The 23443-nt window shown below is 37.6% G+C and overlaps 2 protein-coding genes across 5 annotated transcripts in view; both read left to right on the top strand.

Moving 5' to 3' along the window:
- The window catches only part of MAGI3 (membrane associated guanylate kinase, WW and PDZ domain containing 3), a 237202-nt gene that overhangs the window by 18402 nt on the left and 195357 nt on the right, over window positions 1-23443 (top strand). The window lies entirely within an intron of this gene.
- LOC112665118 (cytochrome b5-like) lies at window positions 1839-16933 on the top strand. The gene is made up of 2 exons (XM_035700964.2): window positions 1839-1986; window positions 16332-16933. Exons 1-2 carry the CDS (start codon window positions 1839-1841, stop codon window positions 16751-16753), a joined length of 570 nt encoding a protein of 189 aa, XP_035556857.2. The 3' UTR covers window positions 16754-16933.

Raw genomic sequence — 23443 nt, 5'->3', positions numbered from 1 at the left:
GGGCCCCCCATCATCATTATTATTTTATTCATGACACTTGTTTGTAGCAGGTTTAGACTATTTGCTGCTTTAGATCACTGATGTAATTATATTTCCCATCATTATGAAGCTGTTAATTCAACTGTGGAGGTAACTTTGAGTTATCCTAGAGAATTGGGACCAGAAATAAATATGGCTCTTCTTATTGAGCATCAGAATTCGGAAATATACTTGTGCCTGCCTTAAAGAAAAGTAATATCTCGATGAGCTGAAAAGTTGGCAGCTTGAGGTAAGAATGCAGCGTATACCTAGATACACGTTATGGGTCAGGTTGTGTGCCCTAAAAAGACATGTTGAAGTCCTACCCCCCCCCAGTACTGCATTTTGCAAATAGGGGCATCGCGGACATAATTCGTTAAGACGAAGTCCTCTCGAGTACGGTGGGTTCCTAGGAGACACAGGTTGGTGAGGGGTGGGTGCCACGTGACCGCGTGATCAAGGAGGTGGCGCCTGAAAGGGCCTGAGCTGCCGCCTGCAGGGCAGACTGAGAGCTCTCCCCTAGAAGCTGGAGGAGGCGCAACCCAGCCCAGAGTTTTGGGAGCGTGTGGCCCTGGTGACACCTGGACTGTGGGCTTCAAGCTTCCAGTACTGTGAGAGAAGAGATTCTTACTGTTTTGAGCCACCTGGTTTGAGGTACTTTGTTAACTTCTGTATATTTTATAATGGCAAATATATCCACGCTGCTTAAGAAACGTCTCAGTATGAGAAAAAGAGAAACCTCTCAGTGCCTTAAAATGATCCCCTTCTTTGTAACCTACTAAATTGTGGATTAATAGGCTATGGGTAATCACATATTTTTCTTTCAGCAATTAATATGATAGATGACAAATGCTAATTACTATCTCAATTCCCTAAGGCTAAAGGACTACAGCATCAGGGAGAAGGTGATTTTTACATTGGTTTCCTCGCTCATGTTCCCTACTTGTGTCTTTATCTGTACCGTTTAGATGCAGGGCACTGTGTGATCTTCCTTTATGTGTCTGTTTTCAGAGAATTTGGAAAACTTCTGAAGCCAAAGAAAAAAATGCTACATTGTAGGTAAATGTTTCCTGAGGACAAATGAAATAGTCCCACAGTCAAAAGTAGGAGCTAGTGATGTTTTCATTCAGTGGAAATTTACTGAGTACCTGCTAAGTGCCTGACCATGTTGGAGGCACTGGGGATATGGCCATAAACAAAGCAAACAAGGTATCTTATGGAGTTAGCATTCCATTTGGGGAGGTAGGTAATAAATAAAGAAGAGAATATAAATTAATGCCATAATAATAATAGTAGTAGTAGAGAAGACTTCAGTAGCTTTTATTATATGCCAGGCATTGCTTTTAAGTGTTCTCCTTCATATTTATTTAGTCTCACAATGGCCCGGTGAAGTTGTTCTGTCTGTTTTACATATGAGACCATCTAGGCACAGAGAAGCTAAGTAACTTGCCTGTGGTCATACAGTTTTGGGAAGTACAGAGCTAGAGCGTGAATCTAGGAGGTGTGACTGCAGTCTGTTCAAAAGCGATGTACTTGACCCCTCTCAAAAGCAGAGATTTGGATGAGGAGATAGTACATTGTTTAGATTGGGTGGTCAGGGAAAAAGCCTCCCTAAGGAGAGCATGTAAGCCGCAAGTTGAACGACCAGAAGGAAGGAACCTGCCAAGTGACATTTTTGAAAGGAAACATCGTGGAGGGAATTACTAAGTACAAAGGCCTTAATATAAGAGCTGGATGTGTCATAGGACAGTAGAGGCCAGTGTGGCTTCCACCATAGGAGTGAGGTCAAGTCGGCAGAGGCCAGCAGGGGTCTATAAGCCATGGTAAGGGTCTGGATTTTATTGATGTTCTTAGCACCACCCGAGAATTTAAGGTGGAAAGTGAATATCTGGTACACATTTCAGAAAGTCTGTGATTCAGGAGGGGCAGGAGTGGTGGAAGAGGAGGAGGAGGAGGAAGCTTGGGCCAGTATGAGAGGAGGGCCTTTGAACTCAAGTGGATGGACTTGAGAGTGGTCTTGAAAGGTTTGCTAACAGATTGGCTGATGGATTGCAAGGTCGGGGAAGAGGAAGACTCCAGGGTAACTAATAGGCCCCCCCCCCGCCCCCCGGCTTTGAGCAAATGGGTGTGTGATGGTGCCATTTCCAGGAATGGGAAAGATGGGAGATTGGAGCTAGCGAAGAGCTTTTTCCGTGGAGGAGAGGTATATTATCCACCATCTAGATTATTTTCTTGACTTTTTACACCCCCCCACTTTATTCTATATTAACCTATCCCTGTGTCCATCTATCAGTTGTTTTTTACACATTTCAAAGTAAACTGCAGTCATAAGTACATTTCCTTGAGGAAGGTTTTTCAAATACCTAGGTTTTTCATTTTACAGATGAGAAAACTGAGGAGATATGCCCAAAGTCACGTTGCTAATTATTTTCTGAATCCAGGATTAGCATGCCAGTTATCATTAGCCTCAGATTCTAATTTGATTATATTTTAACATATAAATAAGAATGAAAGTGAATTTTGAAAACTGGACAAGTTTTGCTGCCAACTGGTATATGTGCTAAAAATCTCTTGGACCCAAATTTCAAAGACAAAATGTAAAGGATGTGGTCCTACTGTTGCATTTGATTGGGTTACAAAGTTAACTTATCACTTAGGACTTGTTGGAAAATACAGTGTAACGTAAAATTGAGGACATTTTCAGATATTTGGTCCAGGAATGTAGCTTGGGATTCTTCCAAGCATTAATCCTCCTGTTGGCAAAGCCTTTGTGTTTAATTAGCAAATGTTCCCTGCATGCCTACTATGCACTAAGCCTCACACCAGGCCAAGATACCACGGGGAATGATTCATTTCCTTTCAAGGAATTTTGCCTTTGAGTTTTGTTTCAGTTTCCTCAAATCTGTCTCCATCTTTTGTTGTGTGTTTAAAGATGTAATAAAAGCTGTAGTTCAAAAAAGGTAAGGACGTTTATTTAATCTAGGTAAAATTTCAGCCTTTGTGGCAAAGCCCCTATATGCATAAAGACATAGGCTACAGATTTTTTATTTCCTTCATGTGAGTACCATATTTTCTGAGGAGTGAAAAATATGCTGTTTTAGTTTCTATCTGATGAAACTAACTAGCTAGGTTATCAGTGAAGTCATTATCAAGCTTGGAAGTTAATAATGATTTGAGTTGGTATCAGAATATGAGACATGTTTATCTTTAAAAGCAGACTTAAGTATCTTAGATTGATGTTATTTTTGTCCTTTCTTGTAGAAAACATTCTCACTCTTTATTGGCTACTGATAGTTTGGGTTTTTAAGGAAATCAACCCAATAGAGCATTGTGTTCTTTCCTTGCTGTGGTTGCCCTCTGTTCTAACATTTAATATCCTCCAGCGACCCTCTCTCCACTCTTATCTTCCCAACCTCATTTTCTCATTATTTCCCAGTGTGGATACACTGTTATAGGCAAACAAAAGTGTTTGCTGTACTTCTTCAAAATCTCATCCTAAATTTATTTCCTTCAGAGATTGTTCTAGACTTAATCTATTACAGTTATTGTTCTCTGCTTTGCAATTCCAGGATACTTAAATAGTTTTGTAGTTAGCATAATACATTATTAATTTTATGGCTCCTTTAGTTCAGTAACTTAGACCCTACCCAGCAGACTATGGTGATAGAATTGGTCTATTACCAATGCTGAGAAAAATGTACAGATTTACATTAGTCAATAAAACACTTTCTAGACAGAAAGGCAACTGAGAAGCGCTTTGCTTTGGTGCAAAAGTTCAAGAAGAACATACAGTTTACTCTCCCAGATTTGACAAGTGGAATTCAATTTTTTGTCAGTAAGAATTAAAAAAGTATATGGAGAGGAGAGGAAGCCAAAATTGATGACTATTTAAATTTACCTGGGATATGTGTTTCAACAGGAGTTGACTTTTTAAAACCTGTTCTTAAAAACATAACACAGACAGAAAATGACAACTACAACAGACTTAGTTGAATTAAACAAGTTAGATGTCTTTTTTTTTTTTTTCTTTTACTTAGGTTTTGGAAACCAAGTTGAATAAAGGAAGGAGATGTGATATCATTTGTATAGTTCCCATAAAATGAATATGGACCTTTTTTGTTGTAGTTATTTTAAAATTCATGAGAGACACAGAGAGAGAGGCAGAGACATAGGCAGAGGACGAAGCAGGCTTCCTGCAGGGAGCCATTGATGCAGGACTCAATCCCAGGACCCCAGGGTCACAACCTGAGATGCTCAAGCACTGAACCGCCCAGGTGCCCCTGTACCTGGTTTTATAAAGAATAAAATGATCATATTATGAATGTTTTCTTTGATGTCTGATTTATGTGCATGAATTATTCCTGAAATTTTTACAATTAACAAAGGAGAGTTTGGTCATGATTGGTACCAGTTTGGTCCAAATCAAATAGGATGTCTGGGATACGACTTAAACATCAGTGTCACTGGTATTGGGGAGAGGAGAGGGCTTAGGGTAGAGGTAGGTATGATTATTTTTTTTTTAAGATTTTTATTTATTTATTCATGAGAGACACAGAGAGAGAGAGAGAGAGAGAGAGAGAGAGGGGCAGAGACACAGGCAGAGGGAGAAGCAGGCTCCATGCAGGGAGCCTGACGTGGGACTCGATCCCGGGTCTCCAGGATCAGGCCCTGGGCTGAAGGCGGCGCTAAACTGCTGAGCCACCCAGGGATCCCCTGTAGGTATGATTATAAAGTGGAATCAGTGTTTGGTACAAACCCCATCCCCCACACTGTTTTCTCTGATCTCTTCCTCATTTTTACTTGCTTCTGTTATTTCCCTGTGTCTGGACACTGCCCCTGGCTGTCTAGGCTCAGTACCCTCTCCTTGGTTGGCCCTCTCCAGCACTTGGCATTTTCCCACTATAGAACAGATAGGGAGAGTTATCTGATTAACCTGTACGAAGTTACACCAAACTGATGGGAGAAATTATCACTGCCAAACCCACTCAGGGACATTTTCCCCTTTGTGTCATATATGACTCAAAATTTCAAGCAGTGCTATAAAGACTCTCCTCAGACTGCCCCATTACACATCTTCTGCCTAATTTAATCGACTCTGGAAAGTATAAGGCAGGTCCGTGTGGTTGCCCCTTTTTTGACCTCACATCACGTTTCTTCAGGCACTTCCACTTCTGTTACCTGAGGGTCACCTTTCCCCATCTGTTGTCTTTACCAGATTGCTTTCTGTGATGGTGTTTTGCTGTTCAGAATAAATTGAGGGAGTGCCCTGTATTTTGAGATTATATCAGAAGGACTGAAGTATAAGCTTCGCTTCTTTTTGATGGGGTTGGCAAACCTCTCTATATTATAAAATAAGTCTGGAGTTTGGATTTTGGTTATTCATCCTAAATTTGAGCTCCAAAAAAAAAAAAAATAAAATAAAATAAATTTGAGCTCCAGCGCTGCCATAGTTCTGTATTCAGAAGTTTCATAAAGAATCAGGATAAAACAATGGCTGCTAGTAATTTACCACCCAGAAGTAATCATATATATTACTTTTTCTTTTGCTACTTTGTCAGCTGTGACATTCCTAGACATGAGATTACTTGGTAAAAAAAAAAAAAAAAAAAAAAAAGGAACATTTTTGGGGAACTTGATAACTGTTACCTGACTTTTCATCATACTGTATTGTCTTCTTATCTATGGAGGTTTACTTTTTTCTTTAGACAAATGTTCAGATCTTTTATTATTTTATTGTTTTAATATTATATTTATTCATGAGAGACACGGAGAGAGGCGGAGACACAGGCAAAGTGAGAAGCAGGCTCCCTGCAGGACCTGCTTCTCATTCAGGACCCTGGATGCTTCTCATGCAGGACTCATCCAGGACCCTGGGACCATGCCTTGAGCCAAAGAGAGACACTCATCCACTGATCCACCCAGGGGCCCCAAAATGTCAGCTCTTTTAGCCCGAAAGAGATTCTTCTTTTGGTCTAAAAGTCCTCCCTTATTTTGGGTTATTTACTAAATTATGAACAATGCAGAGAAACTCAAGCCCTTCCCTCACAGCAGTCACTGGCATGTGGATAAATGATCATGATATACAGGGCTGTTAGCCCTGCCTTGGTAGCTAAATGGCCCAGTGAAGATGCTGCGTACCTGTTGGTGATTGGTTGTATTTTGTCTTCTATCCAAAATTTTGCCATGGGTAATTGCTTTGATCAATATAAGATATGGTCCTTGTACTCTATATGTAAACATCTTCTGTAATTTGAATCCCTGACACTTAACTCCTGATTTCCCAGTTTCTGCCCTCCTCCAGATAGCCAGATGGACCTTGTGTAAAGCAGAAGTAATCTTGGCTCTACAACCAAAGTTGTTGATTATTTCCATTTTTAAAAATTTTTTTTAAAAGATTTTATTTATTTATTCATGAGAAATACAGAGAGAGAGGCAAAGACACAGCAGGGGGAGAAGCAGGTTCCATGCAGGGAGCCTAAGGCAGAACTCAATCCCAGGACCCTGGGATCACGCCCTGAGCCAAAGGTGTGATCCACTGATCCACCCAGACATCCTGATATTCCTTTTTTTTTTTTTTTTAATTTACGATAGTCACACAGAGAGAGAGAGAGAGAGGCAGAGACACAGGCAGAGGGAGAAGCAGGCTCCATGCACCGGGAGCCCAACATGGGATTCGATCCCGGGTCTCCAGGATCGCGCCCTGGGCCAAAGGCAGGCGCCAAACCGCTGCACCACCCAGGGATCCCTTGATATTTCTATTTTAAACAACTGAATCAGTCTTAAATTTTGAGTCCCTAAGTCAATTAAAAACCAAAACCAAACCTGGGGTAAGCTGTCAATAAATTGTTGAAAGATTTAAAAATACAACCTTGACAAATATATAAACCCTAATATACAACCTATTCTCAGAAACTTAATCTTCTCTTTATTGAGTGGCAGCGTTTCAGTATTAAAGCTGAACTGTGGGATCCCTGGGTGCCGCAGCAGTTTAGCGCCTGCCTTTGGCCCAGGGCGCGATCCTGGAGACCGGGATCGAATCCCGCATCGGGCTCCCGGTGCATGGAGCCTGCTTCTCCCTCTGCCTGTCTCTGCCTCTCGCTCTCTCTCTCTCTCTGTGTGACTATCATAAATAAATTTAAAAAATTAAAAAAAAAATTTAAAAAAAAATAAAGCTGAACTGTTTGGACACATTGCTCTTAATCTAGTGGAAAGCAGTGGGCTTTTAAATCGACATGTACACAGTCTCCTTCTTAGTACTACAAAAGGCCTTTTTTTCCCCTAAACCTTATATTTTCCTTAATGACTTCTGATAGTATAATTAAGCATCTCTCGTATTTTTTGTCAGGCTAATTTATAAATGCTGGTTTTCATGTATGTCCTGGTACATTTGGAATTCTCACCTTAGATCACTTCCCATATCTAATCTCAAGTAGTATCTGAAAGTGTCTTTTTAATTCACAATGATTCTTGAAAAATTGATGAAGTCAATGAGCTATAAATTTTGTTAGAAATTAGTTTCTAACTGCTTTGAAGGGAATTGATTTGTTCTTTCATTTCCTCCCTGAATCTTGAGGAAAAGATTATTTTTAGAGAATGAATTTTCTATCCAGTATCTATATAAAAATAAAAATAAAAAATAAAAATAGATATTTACATTTGGTGATAGTAATAGAATGACTGTCTATTCTGTGAATAGAATAAGTTCTGTGAATTAACTTATTTCAATCCAAGTTAACATAAATTACAAAAGCACATTTAAATAAAGGATGTTTATGTGTAATATGCTGCTAGATACTATAATTAGGACTTAAGAATTTCTTTCATATTTGCAACACTAATTCCATTTGTGATGTGAAATATGGCGTATTATTTTCATAAGATGACCTTATTATTATAGGTTTCACAGTATTTGTGTGAATGTGTTATAGACCAAATAATGAAAATCTGAAGCAAATCTTTGCATTTTTAGAAACGAGCAATTTTTAATACCAGATCCCCTTCCCTATTGTGTTTTTGGGTAGCTTTCTTATTGTTTGAATTACCCGGGCCCATTGCTTTCCAGATTGAATAATTTCTGTTAATTTTAATCAAACTATATGGATGAATCTTATAACCATCCCTGCCCAATCACCCCAACAGATGTGCCTGATAGGACCCCCACCACTGTCTAGTTTTTTTGGGGAGGTTATGAATACCAACAATAGCTGAGAAGGATGGTTTCTCCTTGTTTCCTAAATTCCTGCCACCATTCAAGTCCTTTTCATGTTTAGACTGTTTACATTGGCTGTGATCTTTCTTAGCCTCTATTTTTTATTTCTTCTTTGCCATTACATCCTGTACTCCAGCCCCAGAGTAATTTCCTTGAGCATCACTTTTGTTACGGCATTCTTGTGTTCAGAAACATCCATGATGGGGGCGGTTGGGTGGCTTAGTAGGTTAAGTGTCTGATTCTTGGTTTTGGCTCATGATATCAGAGTCCTGAGATCAAGCCCGGAGTTGGATTCTACTCTCAGTGTGGAGTCTGCTTGTCTTCTCCCTCTGCTCCTCCCCCGATGCTCTCTTTCCATCTCTCTGAAATAAATAAATAAGATCTTTTAAAAAAAAATCCATGATTTCCCTTATTATCTACTAAAATTATCAGGTTAGCAGGCAGGTCTTAAAAGTGTAGACCTAGGGACACCTGGGTGGCTCAGCAGTTAAAGTGCCTGCCTTCAGCCCAGGGCGTGATCCTGGAGTCCCGGGATCGAGTCCCACGTTGGGCTCCCTATATGGAGCCTGCTTCTCCCTCTGCCTGTGTCCCTGCCTCTCTCTCTCTCTGTTCTCTCATGAATAAATAAATAAAATCTTTAAAAAAAAAAGTGTAGACCTAGACTGCTTTTCCAACCTCCTCCAGAATATGCCTATACTTCTTTTAAAACTTCTGGTATGTTACCTCTTTACCCCCTCTCCCAGTATCTTGCCTTTCTAATAATTTTTAAATCATTTTATTGTATATTTTCTGGATAGAGTTGTATCCAGAGGTCAGGTTATGGAGGATTTGAAAGCTAATGAGAGACATTTGCATTTTATCCTAAAGTCAGTGAGAATAGCCAACTGTTTTTGAGCTGTTTTGAGTTTATATAATTAATAAAAGAATATATGCTTCATCTGGCACTGGTATGTAGGACAGACTAGAGGAGGTAGAGTTGAGTGTGGACACCTTTAAAGGAAGAGTCCTATTTCCCAGATAGGTAGAACTGGATACTGTGGTAAGAGATACCAGGTATTAATGGTGACAGATCTTGAGACACAGAAGAAAGGAGAGTTTGAAGACAGCTGGTTTAAGGAGGAATATGACTTAGATTTTAAGTTTGTTAGGAGGATGATAGGATATGAGTGGGGACCTCAGGTTAGATGCTGAGTCAGAGTATTCAGACTTGTTTCTCAAATTTAGGATGAAATACGGGGAGTACCATTTAAATAAAAATGATAAAGTCACAAATTTATTAAGATGTATGTGTTCATAGCCTATGCATATACAGTACTATAAATAGTAAAGTGATAGTGGCATATACTTTGTTTCTAATAAAACATTAAATAACTATTCAATCACCTTTAATAATCACTACTGAATTCAGCAAGTAAATCATTGGTGATTTGGGGGTCAGATTTATTAAGATATAATTTACCCAAAGTAAAATTCACCCTTTTTTTTAGATATACTTCTGTTGGCTTTGATGAATGAATGGTCATGTAATCACCATCACAATCAAAATTCAGAATATTTTCATGACCCATAAAATTCTCTAGTGCCCCTTTTTGGGTAGGTAATCTTTTGAGCATGTAATTTTACCTTGAAATATGCTTCATCAAAATAAAAATTTGGGGTTTCAATGAAACAAATTATTATAGGAGTAAATATTTGGAGTCTTCTAAATTGGGGACACGTTGGTTTCTGATAGCTTATACTTAATTGAGTAATTTAAGAATGAGTCTAATGTATATGTGTCCTTTCATGTTTCTGCTTCTTGCTCCTCCACCTCTTTTGTTATTTGATTTCCTTCCTAAAATCAGTTTCCTCTCCTGCTCTCAGTTTTGAGGTTATGTACTTGTCGTATGTGCTTTACTTTACTTATCCATAGTGTTTGTCACACTGTTAGTAACAATAGTTACTCTTCAGTGCCCTGGTAGTCTTTAGGCCTTGCTGATGTAGTTCATTGTCATGGCCATTATTTTATCCCTACCACCTTGCTCCGTGACTGTGACCGGCATACTAGATACTTGCTAAACAGTTTCCAAATGCATTTTCCGTCTCATCTGGACTTAAATACTTTAGAATAATATTAGACTCTTGAAACCCCTGTCCTGAAAAAAGAAAAAAAAATAGTGCCAAGTTTTGTGAGTTCTTTCTTCATAATACTTGTTTATATTCTCATCTATTTTCATATCTGCTTTCTTATTGGGGTTTTCTTACCTCAAATCTGGGGCTCTTTGATTTTAGTTTTTTGCTTTTCCCTTTTATCTTGTAAACTACTGTTAATTTAATTTTATGTAAGTCATTCTCTTACCCAGAAGCCTCATCGGTTCCCTGTTACTTACCAGAGAAAATACAAGCTCATTTGTCTAGCATTCAAGACCTTTCTTTAGAAAGTTTGAATGTCAGATGCATGTAATGCACTCTGATGGGTGACTTATTTGGCTTTGTAATTTGTTGTCAACCCACTTTTTGTGCCATCTTTTTCTACTTCCTGACATAAAATTCTCCACAGTGTCCAATTTGGTTGCCTTCTGTTCTTTGAGTATGTCTTTTGCCACCTTGTCTTTATGTGTACAGTTTCACTAGTGTGGTATGTTCTTTGCCATTTCTCTCTGAGTTCTCTCTAGGTCACATCCTACTTTCAACTTCTTTGATCCTTTTAGTCCATAGAGCACTCTCTTTGGAACTCTTTTATGACCCTCACTGTCTATGCTGCCCATTTGTTCTCTTGCCTAGTATTTATTTCTCTTTTCCTCCTTTTATTGATAAATATGCTATCTTCTTGAAGCTGGGGACCATGTCTTCTACATATTTGAATTTCCCACTATCCTAATGTAGGGCTTGGGCTGAGGGATTTTCAGTAAACATATATTTGATTAGAATTAAGTAGAGACCTGTTTGCCCTTATGCACAGAAGCTTAGTGAGAAAGTATTATGGTGAATGATTTAATATCCAATACAATTCTGAAATATAATGATCAGAGTGCACTAAACTTTAACATCTATGAATAGAATGCAGTAGGACAAGCTTTAAGATTATAAAGTGAGTTTTACTATTGGTACGATGCTTATTACAGTATTTGTCAAACAGTTCACTTACTATTATTATTTTTTGCTGTATCATTATTATGCTGGAAGAAATTAATGTTGGCAGATAAAGCTATTATATAAGCATTTAAATATTTTGTAAAAACATTTGGCTTAACTAACACTATACTTTTGTGTAATTGATTTTTGTGATAAATTCTACAGTTTGCATGATAATTAAAAATAAATGTAGAGTTTAGAGGACTCAGTATTAGGAAACATCAGTCATATGCATAATATAGGGAACTTTTACTTTTATCTTTAGGCTCCACGGTGGTTTTATTAAACAAGAAGTCATATGACTAAAAGTCTCAGTTGAGAAGTCCTCTGTGTAATGCCTTAAATCCTTATAGATGGAAAAGAAATTGAGGATTCTAAAATTATTATACTCGGTTTGGAGAAGAGGAAGAATAAGGCCTTTTAATCTTGTAGGAGATCGGAACTGTTGGGATTTCTGAACAGTTGTTTCATTTGAACTTAAAACTTGTTTATTGAGCAGTGATTCTGAGAATGTACTTGGTAAGGGCCAGTGGACCAAGTGGATAGGGCTTTGGACATCATTGCTGGAGGGAAAGTTTAAAGCTATTTTGGGAGAAGAGGTTACAAGGATAGGATGAAGGAAACACATGGGTTTCAGACAAAAGAAAGATTGGGAGTATCTCAAAGGGTGAGACTTGAAACTGTGTGCATTTAAAGAGTACTTGACGAAATCTTTCAGTTTGGAAAGATAATGAGTCTACTCATTTCCTATTGCTGCTGCAATAGATCACCGTAAATTTAATGGCATAAATGAGCATGGATTTATTACCATGCAGTTCCAGAGGTCAGAAGCCTAAATGGATCTGCATGGCTACATTCCTTCTGTACGCTCTAGGAAAGAATCTAATTTCTTGCCTTTTTCAGCATCCAGATGCTGCCTGCATTCCTGGGCTTATGGCCCCTTCCTTCATCTTCAGGGAGCATCATCCAGCCTCTACCTCCTTGTTCAAGTCTTATTCTCTCACTCTGGCCCTTTTATTTTCGTATTATAAGGACCTTTGTGGTTATATTGGGCCTACCTGGATAATCCAGGCTAACCTCTCTAACTCACAATCTTTATTTATTTATTTTTTTAAATTTTTTCTCACAATCTTTAATATATCGAATCTGCAAAGTCCCTTTTGCCATAGAAGATGATATTCTCAGAGATCCTGAGGATTAGGATGTATTCAGCCTACCATGATGATCATGGGACACTTGATCACTCCCTTCAAATATTTGAAGGGCTGACATGTGGAGAAGGATTGGGCTTTTTCTGTGTGGTCCCAAGGGATAGAATTAGAACTCGTGGGTGGAAATTGCAGAGACAGATTTGTACCCACTATAAGAGAACTTTCTAACAGCCAGAGCTGTGAGAATGGAGTGGGCAGTCTCAGAAAGCAGCAGCATGTCCCAGATGCTGGCAGGGTTGAATAGAGGAGGAAGAACCTCTTACTGGAATTGCTGCAGAAGAATCTCGGCTTTGAGCGAGGCAAGCCTTGGACCCTTGGTAGCCCCGAGACTGAGTGATTCTCCACACGCAGTCCAGTCCATTAGCATCTGGACATGGAACATGGCACCTGCCTTAAGGAATTCCATTTTGGGCTCCAGTAATTGGTCTCCTGCTTTATTGTCATCCTTTCAACATTGCAGCAAATGAGAGGCTGAAAAAAGAGATTGAAAACAAGGGCTATAGATTTAGGAACTCATTGCCAAGACAGTGACCTAATTCTGTTTGGTAAACATTCTTGTGGATTAAATAAATATTTACTTTATTTTATTTCATTTTAAATTTGACTTATTTTTAAATCAGTGCAGGGCATGGACTCACAAGCTTGAGATCAAGACCTGAGCTGAGTCAGATGCTTAAGCGACTGAGCCTATGTGCCCCTATTTTCAGTTATTTTAAAAATTCCAATTCTTTCATTCAGGTGCAAAGAAAAAAAATCAGACTTTTAAAAAACGTAATAGATGACATTCCTAAAAGTTTATATGTAGAGCAGTTTGAATCATCCTGCAGTTTTCCAAATTGAAGAAAAGATTTGGTCAGCAAGAAGACTAGGTGAGAATATAGTAAGGATAGAGTCACTTTATCCATGTTGAATATTTTATGGTTTCTCTGGGAAGATCTAGTCTCTATTAGTAATTCATTTTCAGGTGTACTCAAAAAGCTACACTGCAGCTCAGGGAATCCAAGCCTCAGGTCTGTATACTGGGGAGTGGCTCTTATGCTGATAGTCAATAAAGATTGCTTTAGGAGGCCTGAAAAAGTTTGGGTACTTTTAGACATCTCATGATGTATTATGTACCAAATTAATTTCCTCCATACATTTTTAATGAGTTTTCTAGATTAAAACTTTTTTTTTTGAGAGGATAGCATTTGCTTTGAGATGTATTTTTGCCAAAACTGAGCTAAATTGAGCATATTTTCTAACCAGACTGACATAGTGCAGCATCATGGTATTGACCTTTTTCTCCCCCTGAGGCCTACTGTGCTTCCTCTTTTCAACTTAATGATCTTTTGACTTTACTGACAATTCACAAAAGAGTTCATTTTTTCTTTAGCTTCCAACTTATATTTCAGACCTATCTCCCCGATGGTAAATATGTTTAAGGATTCTGTTACATAAATGTTCAGTTAAAAATCTGTGCCATTTATTTGACAAAGAGAGGTAATGCCATCAGGGGTTTGACCAGGGTATGAATCATTTAATGATACCATTGGAGGGAGAGGGCTTTGAGAAGTTGTCCTATCTGACCCTCTTCTTTAAAGAGGTAAATGACTTAAGTTGCTGGATTATGCTTCTCTAAGCCAAGGTGTCATAAAATGTGGGCTATAGGATCTTCAGGGACCCTTAGCAGCTGCATGTAAAATTACCATGAATATATCTTTTTATTGACAAGAGCCCACTGGCTTTTATTAATTCATTGACAAATTATTCTCTCTCTCATTTCTGTTTTTTAATAAATGTTATGTGTCAAGGTTGTACCAGGCATTTGGATATCACTCTTAATATAACAGACAATTCTTAACAGACTAGGCTTTTTGGTTTATCCACAGCCTTGTAGGAAGTAACCAACCTTAAATGACAGAGGGAACTGCATACTGCTATTATAATAATGGGTGTCAATAGTTGTTGTGATTAAATAAGTCTCACAGAGTTCTGATTATTTTAGGAAGGAAAGCCAAAGTGGACATCTGCATGTGATAAACCAGATATAAGGGGCTATGACTCCGTCATAACTTACAGTTCTTTTCTTATTGGTATATTGCTGGTCTACTCTTGTTTTGTCCTTGTATTCTGTGGTCTAGAAGTACTTTGGCTTTTTTTTTTTTTTTTTTTTAACCTATGTGTGTTTGGCTTTGGCTTTGCCTTCTCATCGTCTGATAATAGGATTTGGTGACCTGGATGCTGGAATGTGTGCTTCCTTTTTTTTTTTTTTTTTTTTTTGAATGTGTGCTTCCATAGAAGTCATGTTGTTTTGAAAATTTCCTTCTTACCATTAGTGTAAGCTGACTTTATAGCTATAGATAAAACCTGCTCTTCCCAGCTCTGTCTTTACCTTTTTGACTGTCTGTAAGGAGTGAACTTAGATAGCAATTACTGTTTTTTGTTTACTTGACATTTTTGTTGATGTGACTGTAAATCCACATATCGTCATAAAAAATAATAGAGATCCCATGTACCTTTTCCCCAACTTTCTCCAATGGTAGCGTCTTGTACAGACTATAGTGCAGTATTACAACCAGGATATTAACACTAATACAATCCATCAGTCTTACCCAGTTTTACTAGTACTTTTGTGTGTACAGTAAAACTAGTACAGTTTTACTAGTACTTTTGTGTGTGTGTGTGTGTATTTTGTTCTATACAGTTTTATCATTTCTGTAGGTTTGTGTATCTACCATCATAGACAAGCCATATGACCATTCCTTCCTTCCAGCTGTCACTTGTAACCACACTCATCCCCTTCCCTCCTTCTCTCTTCCTAACCCCAACAACTACTGTTTGTTTTCCACTTCTACAATTTTATCATTTCATAAATTGTGGTCATGCAATATGTAACTTTTGGGGATTGGCTTTTTTCATTCAGTATGATTTCCTGGATATTCGTCCAAGTTGTTGCATATGGTGATAGTATGAACATTCATGCACGGGTTTTAGTGTACACATAAATGAAAAGGTAGCTTTGGCCTCACAGAATGACTTGAGAACTGTTCCCCCCCTTCTGTTTTCTAGAAGAGGTTCACAGGTTATATAAAATTGATGTTAATTTTTCCTTAAATGTTTAATAAAAGTCTCTGGTGAGATCTTCTAAGCCTGGGGATTTCTCTTTTTAGTTTTTAAGTTACAAATTTAATTTCCTTAATGTTTGTAGAATTATTCAGATTATCTGTTTCATCTTAGTTCAGGGGTTTTTGAGGAATTACCATTTTCTTCTAAATTATTGAATCTATAAGTATAAAGTAAATTTGCTAATATTTACTTATCTTTTTTCCAAAAAATTTTTTAAAGATTGATATATTTATTTTAGAGAGAGAGTGTGTGTTTTTTAAAGATTGATTTATTTATTTTAGAAAGAGAGTGAGAGTGCATGAGTGAGGGGAGAGGCAGAAGGAATCTCCAAGCAGATTCCCGACTTAGCACAGAGCCCAATGCTGGGCTTGATCCCATGACCCATGGGATCTTGACCTGAGCCAAAACCAAGAAGTCAGGCGCTTAACCAACTGTACCCAGGCGCCCCTACTTATTATGCTGTAATGGCTTCAGGATCTGTAGTGATATCTACTGTTTCATTCCTGATATTGTTGATTTGTGTCTGCTCTCTTTTTATTAGTCTTTGTAGATAGAGGTTAACTGATTTTAATGATATATTTTGGTCCGCTCGGGGCTGGGGTGCGGGGAATGTCCCGGGTCGAGCTCGCTGAGGTGCGCTCAGCTCGGCCCGGCTGCTGTCTGCACGGCCTGAGGCCCGCCGCCTTCCGCAGTGGCCGAGCAGTCGGACCAGACCATCAAGTACTACACCCTGGAAGAGATCCAGAAGCACAACCACAGCAAGAGCACCTGGTTGATCCTGCACCACAAGGTGTACGATTTGACCAAGTTTTTGGAGGAGCATCCTGGTGGGGAAGAAGTATTAAGGGAACAAGCTGGAGGGGATGCTACTGAAAATTTCGAGGACGTGGGGCACTCTACAGATGCCAGAGAATTGTCCAAAACATTCATCATTGGGGAACTTCATCCGGATGACAGAGCGAAGATAAACAAGCCTTCGGAAACTCTCATTACTACTGTTGATTCTAATTCCAGCTGGTGGACCAACTGGGTGATCCCAGCCATCTCAGCACTGGTGGTAGCCCTGATGTCTCACTTCTACACAGCGGAAGATTAAACACGTTCTCAGAAGCCAATGAAAGAAAAGACTGCTTTGGGCCGGAGAGAAAGAAGCCAATGTTAACTGCTTCAACTGACAGAAACTTTCACCCAAAACATAATTTTAATACACCAGTTTCCCTTTCTCCTATTTTGAATCAAACCAAAAGAGAACTCTTCTGTTCTTTCTACTCCTGAACTCTTAGAATGTGCCTTTTGTTCATCAACTTTTTCTGATGTTCCATCACTACATAATTTACTTATTATAGACGTGATATTTTAAAAATATATCTGGCTTTTAAAATACAAAAAAAAAAAAAGATATATTTTCAAAAAAACAGCTTTTGTTTAATTTTCTTTATAGGCCTCTCCCACTATCACTGATTTTGCTTTTATTTTTATTTCCTTCTTTCTGATTGCTTTGTGTTTTTTTTTTTTTTCTGGTTTCTTGAGGTAATAACTTAGACTATTTGAGACCTTTTCTTATATAAATATTTAGTGCTATACAATCCTTGTCCGCATGTTTTAGCTCCCTCCCATATATTTTGGTATGCTGTACGTTCATTTTCATTCAGTTTTGTGTATCTTTAGAAGTTCCTTTGAGACTTCATGTTTGACACACGGGTTATTTAGAAGTGGGTTGCTTCATTTTCATGTGTTTACAGATTATTTTGCTATCTTTTTTTTTTTTTTAATTATATTTATTTGAGAGAGAGAGAGAGATAGCCAGAGGGAGCATGAGCAAGGAGGAGAGGGAAAAAACAGGTTCCCTGCTTACAGGGACCTGGAATCATGACCCGAGCTGTGAAGGCAGACACCTAACTGACTGAGCTGCCCAGGTGCCCCTATTCTATTAACTTTCTTTATTGATTTCTAGTTGGTTCTATTATAATCAAAGAACACACTGTATATAATTTCAAGTTTTAAAGATTTGTGAAGTTTTGTTTTATAGCCCATGATATTATCTCTCAGTGAATTTTCTGCGGGTCCTTGGGAAAAAAAAATTGTGTATTCTGCTGTTGTTGATTGGGGTGTCCTATTTATGTCAATTAGATCTAGTTGATTAGTTTTGTTGTTTAGATCTTCTGCATCCTTATAGATTTTTTTGTTTCCTAGTAGTTCTGTTAGCTGATGAGGGAGGTATTGAAATTTCCAACTATTAATTGTGGATTTGTCTATAAATCCTTTCAGGTTTGTCAGGTTCTGCTTCCTCTATTTGAGGCCCAGTTTTTTGGTGTATGCACTTTAAGGTTCATGACGTTTTCCTGGTCGATTGATCATTTATTGTTCTATAATATCTCTGTTTGTTTTTCATAATTTTCTTTGTTCTGAAGGCTGCTTTGTCAGAAAGTATTGATATCACTCCTGCTTTCTTAAGTTAACATTTACATAGCATACCTTTTCTGTCCTTTTACTTGCAAAATACTTCTGTTGTTGAATTTGGACTGAGTTTCTTGTAGACAGCTTGTATTTGAGTCGCTTTATTTTTTTTAATGCATTCTGTCAGCCTCTGTCTTGATTAGTATTTAGTTCATTTACTTTTAAGGTAATTGTCTTAAGTCTGCTCAGGCTGCTGGAACAAAGTCTGTAAGCTGGTTGACTTAAGCAGTAGACATTTATTTTCTCACAGTTCTAGAGGCTGAAAAGTTCAAGATTAAGGTGTTGGCAGGGTACGTTTCATTCTGAGACCTCTTCCCTTGGCTTGTAGGTAGGGGCTGTCATTCTGTGTGTCCACATGACCTGTTCTTTGTGTGTGGGTGGAGGAAGACTGGAACTCTCTAGTATCTCTTCTTATAAGGACACTAATCCTATTAGGTCAGGGCTGCACCCTTTGACTTTGTGTGACTTTCATTACCTCCTAAAGGCCCTTTCTCCAAATATAGTCACATTAGAGGTTAGGACTTCACCTGTACAAATAGTAGTAATTATTAATATGTTAGTGCTTAGGTCTGTCATTTTATTATTTGTACTCTGTAGAGTTTTTATAGTGTTGCTTGGGCTTCTTTCTTTCTCAAACACACATACACACAGTAGTCCCCCCTTATCTACAGTTTCACTTTCCTTAGTTTCATTTACCTGCAGTCACCTGCAGTCCAAAGAAGATGATGATCCTCCTCCTGCCCAAGGTCAGGAGGTTGGTAGTTCATTAAAGCTTCATCACAATGCCTGTCATTCATCTCACTTCATGCCATCATGTAGGCATTTTATCACCTTACATCAGCACAAGAAGACAACACAAGACAATAAGATTTTGAGAGACAGACCACATTCATGTAACTTTTATTACGGTATACTTTATAATTGTTTTATTTTATTCTTATTGTTAATCTGTTACTGTGCCTAATTTATAAATTAAAACTTATCATAGGTATGTAGGTATTGAATAGACATAGTATATATAGAGTCTGATACTATCTGTAGTTTCAGGTGTCCACTTGGAATGTATCCTCCCATGGATAAAAGTGGACTACTGTAGATTCTCAGTCTCCTGGATCAGCATTCTACCACTTTGAGTAAAGTATGAAAGCCTTACTTCCATTTATCTTCCCTACTTTTAAATATTCAACACCAGGTGTTTATCATTTTTGTTTCCATCTTCAAATATGATCTATAAAACTCACGAGAAGGATAGTTTATTGTATGTACCCAGATTTCTGCTCTATTACTCTTTCTTCCTGGCGCTCCAGGATTCCCTTTTTTCTTATTACTTTCTTTTATTTTAAGAAACTTCTTAAGCCATTCTTTATTTTATTTATTTATTTATTTAAAAGATTTTATCTACTCACTCATGAGAGACACAGAGGGAGAGGCAGAGGCACAGGCCGAGGGAGAAACAGCCTCCCCACGGGGAGCCGACTTGGAACTTGATCCCAGGACCCTAGGATCACGACCCAAGCCAAAGGCAGACGTCCAACCACTGAGCCACCCAGGCATCCCTTAAGCCATTCTTTAAGAGTATGTCTGCTAGTGACAAATCCTTCTAGAAATTCTTCTTTGTTTGATAATGTCTTTTTTTCTCTTCATTCCTGAAGGATAATGTCTCTAGATATAGAATTTGTGGGTAACAGTTCTTGTCTCTCAGTGCTTGAAAAGTGATGCGTGTTTTTACTTTTGGCCTCCATAGTTTTAGATGAGGTATTCCTCTGTAGATAATGCAGTGTTTTTCTCTGGCTCCTTTCCAGATTTTTTCTTTCTTTAGTTGGCAGAGGTTTAATTTTGCTGTATTTTGCTGTATACTTTCTTGGATTTATACTGTTTCGTGTCTCCTCAGCATCTAGCCTCTGTATGTTTGTTTTGCCAGTTTTGAAGAGTTTCTAGCCATTATATCTTTGAGTACTCTTTCAACCCTATTCTCTTTTCTCTCTTCTTTCTGGGACTCTGATGATACAAATGTTGTTGGTTCTTTTATTAGAGTCTAACAGGTTCCTGAAGCTTTTGTTCATTTGTGTTCAGTCTATTTTCTTGGTTGTGTAGACTGGTTAAATTCTACTACACTTTTCTAAGCTTTAGTGATTCCATCTTCTGGCATCTCTACTATTGAGTCCCTTTAGAGAGTATTTTTTTATTTCTGCTACTGTATTTTTCATTTCTGTAATTGCCTTTTGGCTCCTTTTTATAACTCCCCCTACCCCCCCTGCCCAGAGGTTTTTATTTTTTCATTTGCTCCAAGAGAATATGAAATTGATCACTAAAGCATATTTATGACCACTGCTTTACAATTTCTGTCAGATAATTCCAACATCTGATTCATCTTTGTGTTGATGGCAGTTGATTGTCTTTTCTTATTCCAGCTGTGATATTCTTATTTTGTGGTGAGATAGGTGATTTGTTGTTGTATCCTGGGCACTTTATCTATTATGTTGGAGACTCTGAATCCTGTTTCAATCTTTAACAGGTATTCATTCTGTTAAGGTTTGGCATGACATCCTGCCTCCTCTTGTTATCTGGCCATCCGGTTTTTTCTCAGTAGGGCAGGGACATCTCAGTTCTTGAGAAGGAAATTGTTGCCCCTGACTGCTTCTTGTTAGTGGAACCTCCATCATACCTTCTTGCCTTTAGTGGTGGGCTCAATTGGTGGTGACATTGGAGAGATTCTTGTTGAACCCCAGAGAAGAACTGGTCTGCCTGCACTGCCTTGTGTGCTAGATTGGGGATTGGGACATGCTAGGGTTAGGTCACCTTCTGGATAGGTCTTCTTTAGTTGGATGGAAGGGAGAGCACAGAAGCCTTGCCTCTGTATCATATCTCTAGTTCTGGGATATATAACAGTTCTAGTGTGTTTTCCTTTTGACACCTTCCAAAGTTGTTCTTTTGATGTCTCTTGCATTATTTTTAGGATTTATAGTTGTACATTGAGGGAGGAGTAGGGAGAAATCAGTTTAATCCATCTTGTCTGGACTGTAAGTCTTAAGTATTTTTTTAAAGATTAGTTTTAATTTGAGGGTAACTTTTTCAGAGGAAATCTTTCATTTGAGGATATTTTTTATATACCAACTCCAACAGTGACCTTATGTAGTCTGTGTAAAGGTAGATTTTGTGTACATTATCTTTACTTTCACAACCAGGAATGTATATAAGTACTTATAAATAAATAAAAATTGGCTAAAAGTTTTTGTTTCTTGAATGGGTAACATTCAGTTGCTTGAAAATTTGCTTAAGTAAAACATATTAACAGGAGAACTATGGTCAAATATTAGGGTATTAGGGCACCTGGCTGGCTCAATCAGTGGAGCATATGTTTCTTGTCTCAGGGTTATGAGTTTGAGCCCCACATTGAGTGTAGAGATTACTTAAAAATAAAATCTTTAAAACATATTAAGGTATTAATGTATATACAATGGATATTTTCTCTGTGTGTGTATGTGTGTATGCACATGTGTCTTACATACTGTCCATCTCTTTCACATGTTCCCCCTTTTCACCACTCTGGCTTGCATTTTCATTCTCTTAGTGATGTCGTTTGATGAGCAGAAGTTCTTAATTTTAGTGTAGTCTAATTTAGCTATTTTATTTTATTTTATTTTATAAGATTTTATTTATTTGTTCATGAGAGACACACAGAGAGAGGCAGAGGGAGAAGCAGGCTCCCTGTGGGGAACCCAGTGCAGGACTTGATCCCAGGAACCCGGGATCATGACCTGAGCCAAAGGCAGATGCTCAACCACTGAGCCACCCAGGAATGCCTCTAATTTAGCAATTTTAAAAAATGATTAATACTTTATAGCCTGTTTAGAAATCTTTGCCTAGCCCAATGTAATGAAGACACTCTCTTTGTTTTCTTCCAACAGCTTTATTATTTTGACTTTCTCATTTAGATATACAATGCAACTGGAATTGATTTTTATTATGTGAGGACTCAAGATACCTATTTTCCCCCCTTCATTTCACTCAACTCCATTTATTGAAAAGATCATCCTTTCTCCACTTCACTTGCAATGTAATCTTTCTTATAAATCAGGTATAAATGAGTGAATCTTTTTCTGGACACACTACACTTGGGCTGTTTAGTAAAAGTATAATGCAAGTCACAAATGTGAGCCATACATGTATACATATAAATTTTCTAGTAGCCCCATTAAAAAAAAGTAAACATAAACTGATAAAATTCATTTAAATAATATATCTTTTTAAGCCCAGTATGATAAAATAATATCTTACTATGTAATCAATATGGAATTGAGATACTTTATATTTTTTTGTTCAGTCTTTGACATTTAGCATGTATTTCATTCACATTTATTACACCACTAATTTCATACATTAAATTGTCATCATTAATACTTGATCTGTAGTTTGATTTCACAAAACTTAAAGTTGAAAACATAGATTCATATAACTAAGTTGGTCCAAACTATAGTTTAGTAAGTTTAATCTTGAATTTAAATTCATTAAAATAAAAAAGAAATTAATTCACTTTCTGCATTGCACTAGCCACATTTTACATACTCAGTGGTCACATAGGTGTGGTAACTACTGTATTGGATAGTGCAGTTCTATCCTGTTCATTTTTCTGTTGTCTGTTCTTGCTCTAGTGACATGCTGTCTTAATTACTGTAATTTTATAATAAGTCTTAATGTCTGGTATATAAATTTGGAGTACTTTATTCTTGGCTATTATGAATCCTTTAAATTTGCATATAAATTTTAGAATCCTCTTGTCAACTTTCACAAGCATTTTTTTCATAGTTATTAATACTGTTCACTATGTTAGCTGCATAAATGATAGCAAGAAAAACAAAGCCACATTGAAATATGGAGCTTGGATAGTTAGTTGCCTTGGTTGTTTTCTTAGCTTAATAACTGGTTCTGAAATATCAGCCTCACTGTTCTTACCATTTATTATATGCAACTCTGCTAATTTATAAAATAATATATGAGGTGGCATAGGCTTTTCAGGACAGTAGTGATTATCAACTGTTAAGCCACAAATGTAAGCCATGATTTTAAAAGTATAATACAGTTAAAGAAAAAATAAGAAAATGTCCTTATTTCCTCTTGTTTTATTAGAGTGGAGCCTATGAAGGTATTAGGACCAGAGAAAAGGTTGGAGTAGTTACTGGTTTGGAAATTACATTCTTCTGTATACTGTTTCTTTTATGTAGCACAGGGCTTGCTACATAGTAGGTATTCAAATATTTGAATAAAGAAGTAGAAATAATATATTTAGCAGAACTCTTTGATCACGTGTAGACCATTATACTTACAGTGT

This window comes from Canis lupus, chromosome 17 (genome assembly GCF_003254725.2).
Source record: "Canis lupus dingo isolate Sandy chromosome 17, ASM325472v2, whole genome shotgun sequence".
Classification (NCBI taxonomy): Eukaryota; Metazoa; Chordata; class Mammalia; order Carnivora; family Canidae; genus Canis; species Canis lupus.
Note: the sequence above shows the minus strand (reverse complement) of the source record. Positions and strands in the feature narration are given on the sequence as shown.

What these genes read in the sequence shown, in the direction of transcription:
- LOC112665118 (XM_035700964.2), top strand. Translation starts at nt 1,839, where the DNA reads ATGGTAAGGGTCTGGATTTTATTGATGTTCTTAGCACCACCCGAGAAT. An exon ending in GGAGGAGGAAGCTTGGGCCA is followed by an intron (nt 1,987 to 16,331) that starts GTATGAGAGGAG and finishes GCACGGCCTGAG; the next exon opens with GCCCGCCGCCTTCCGCAGTG.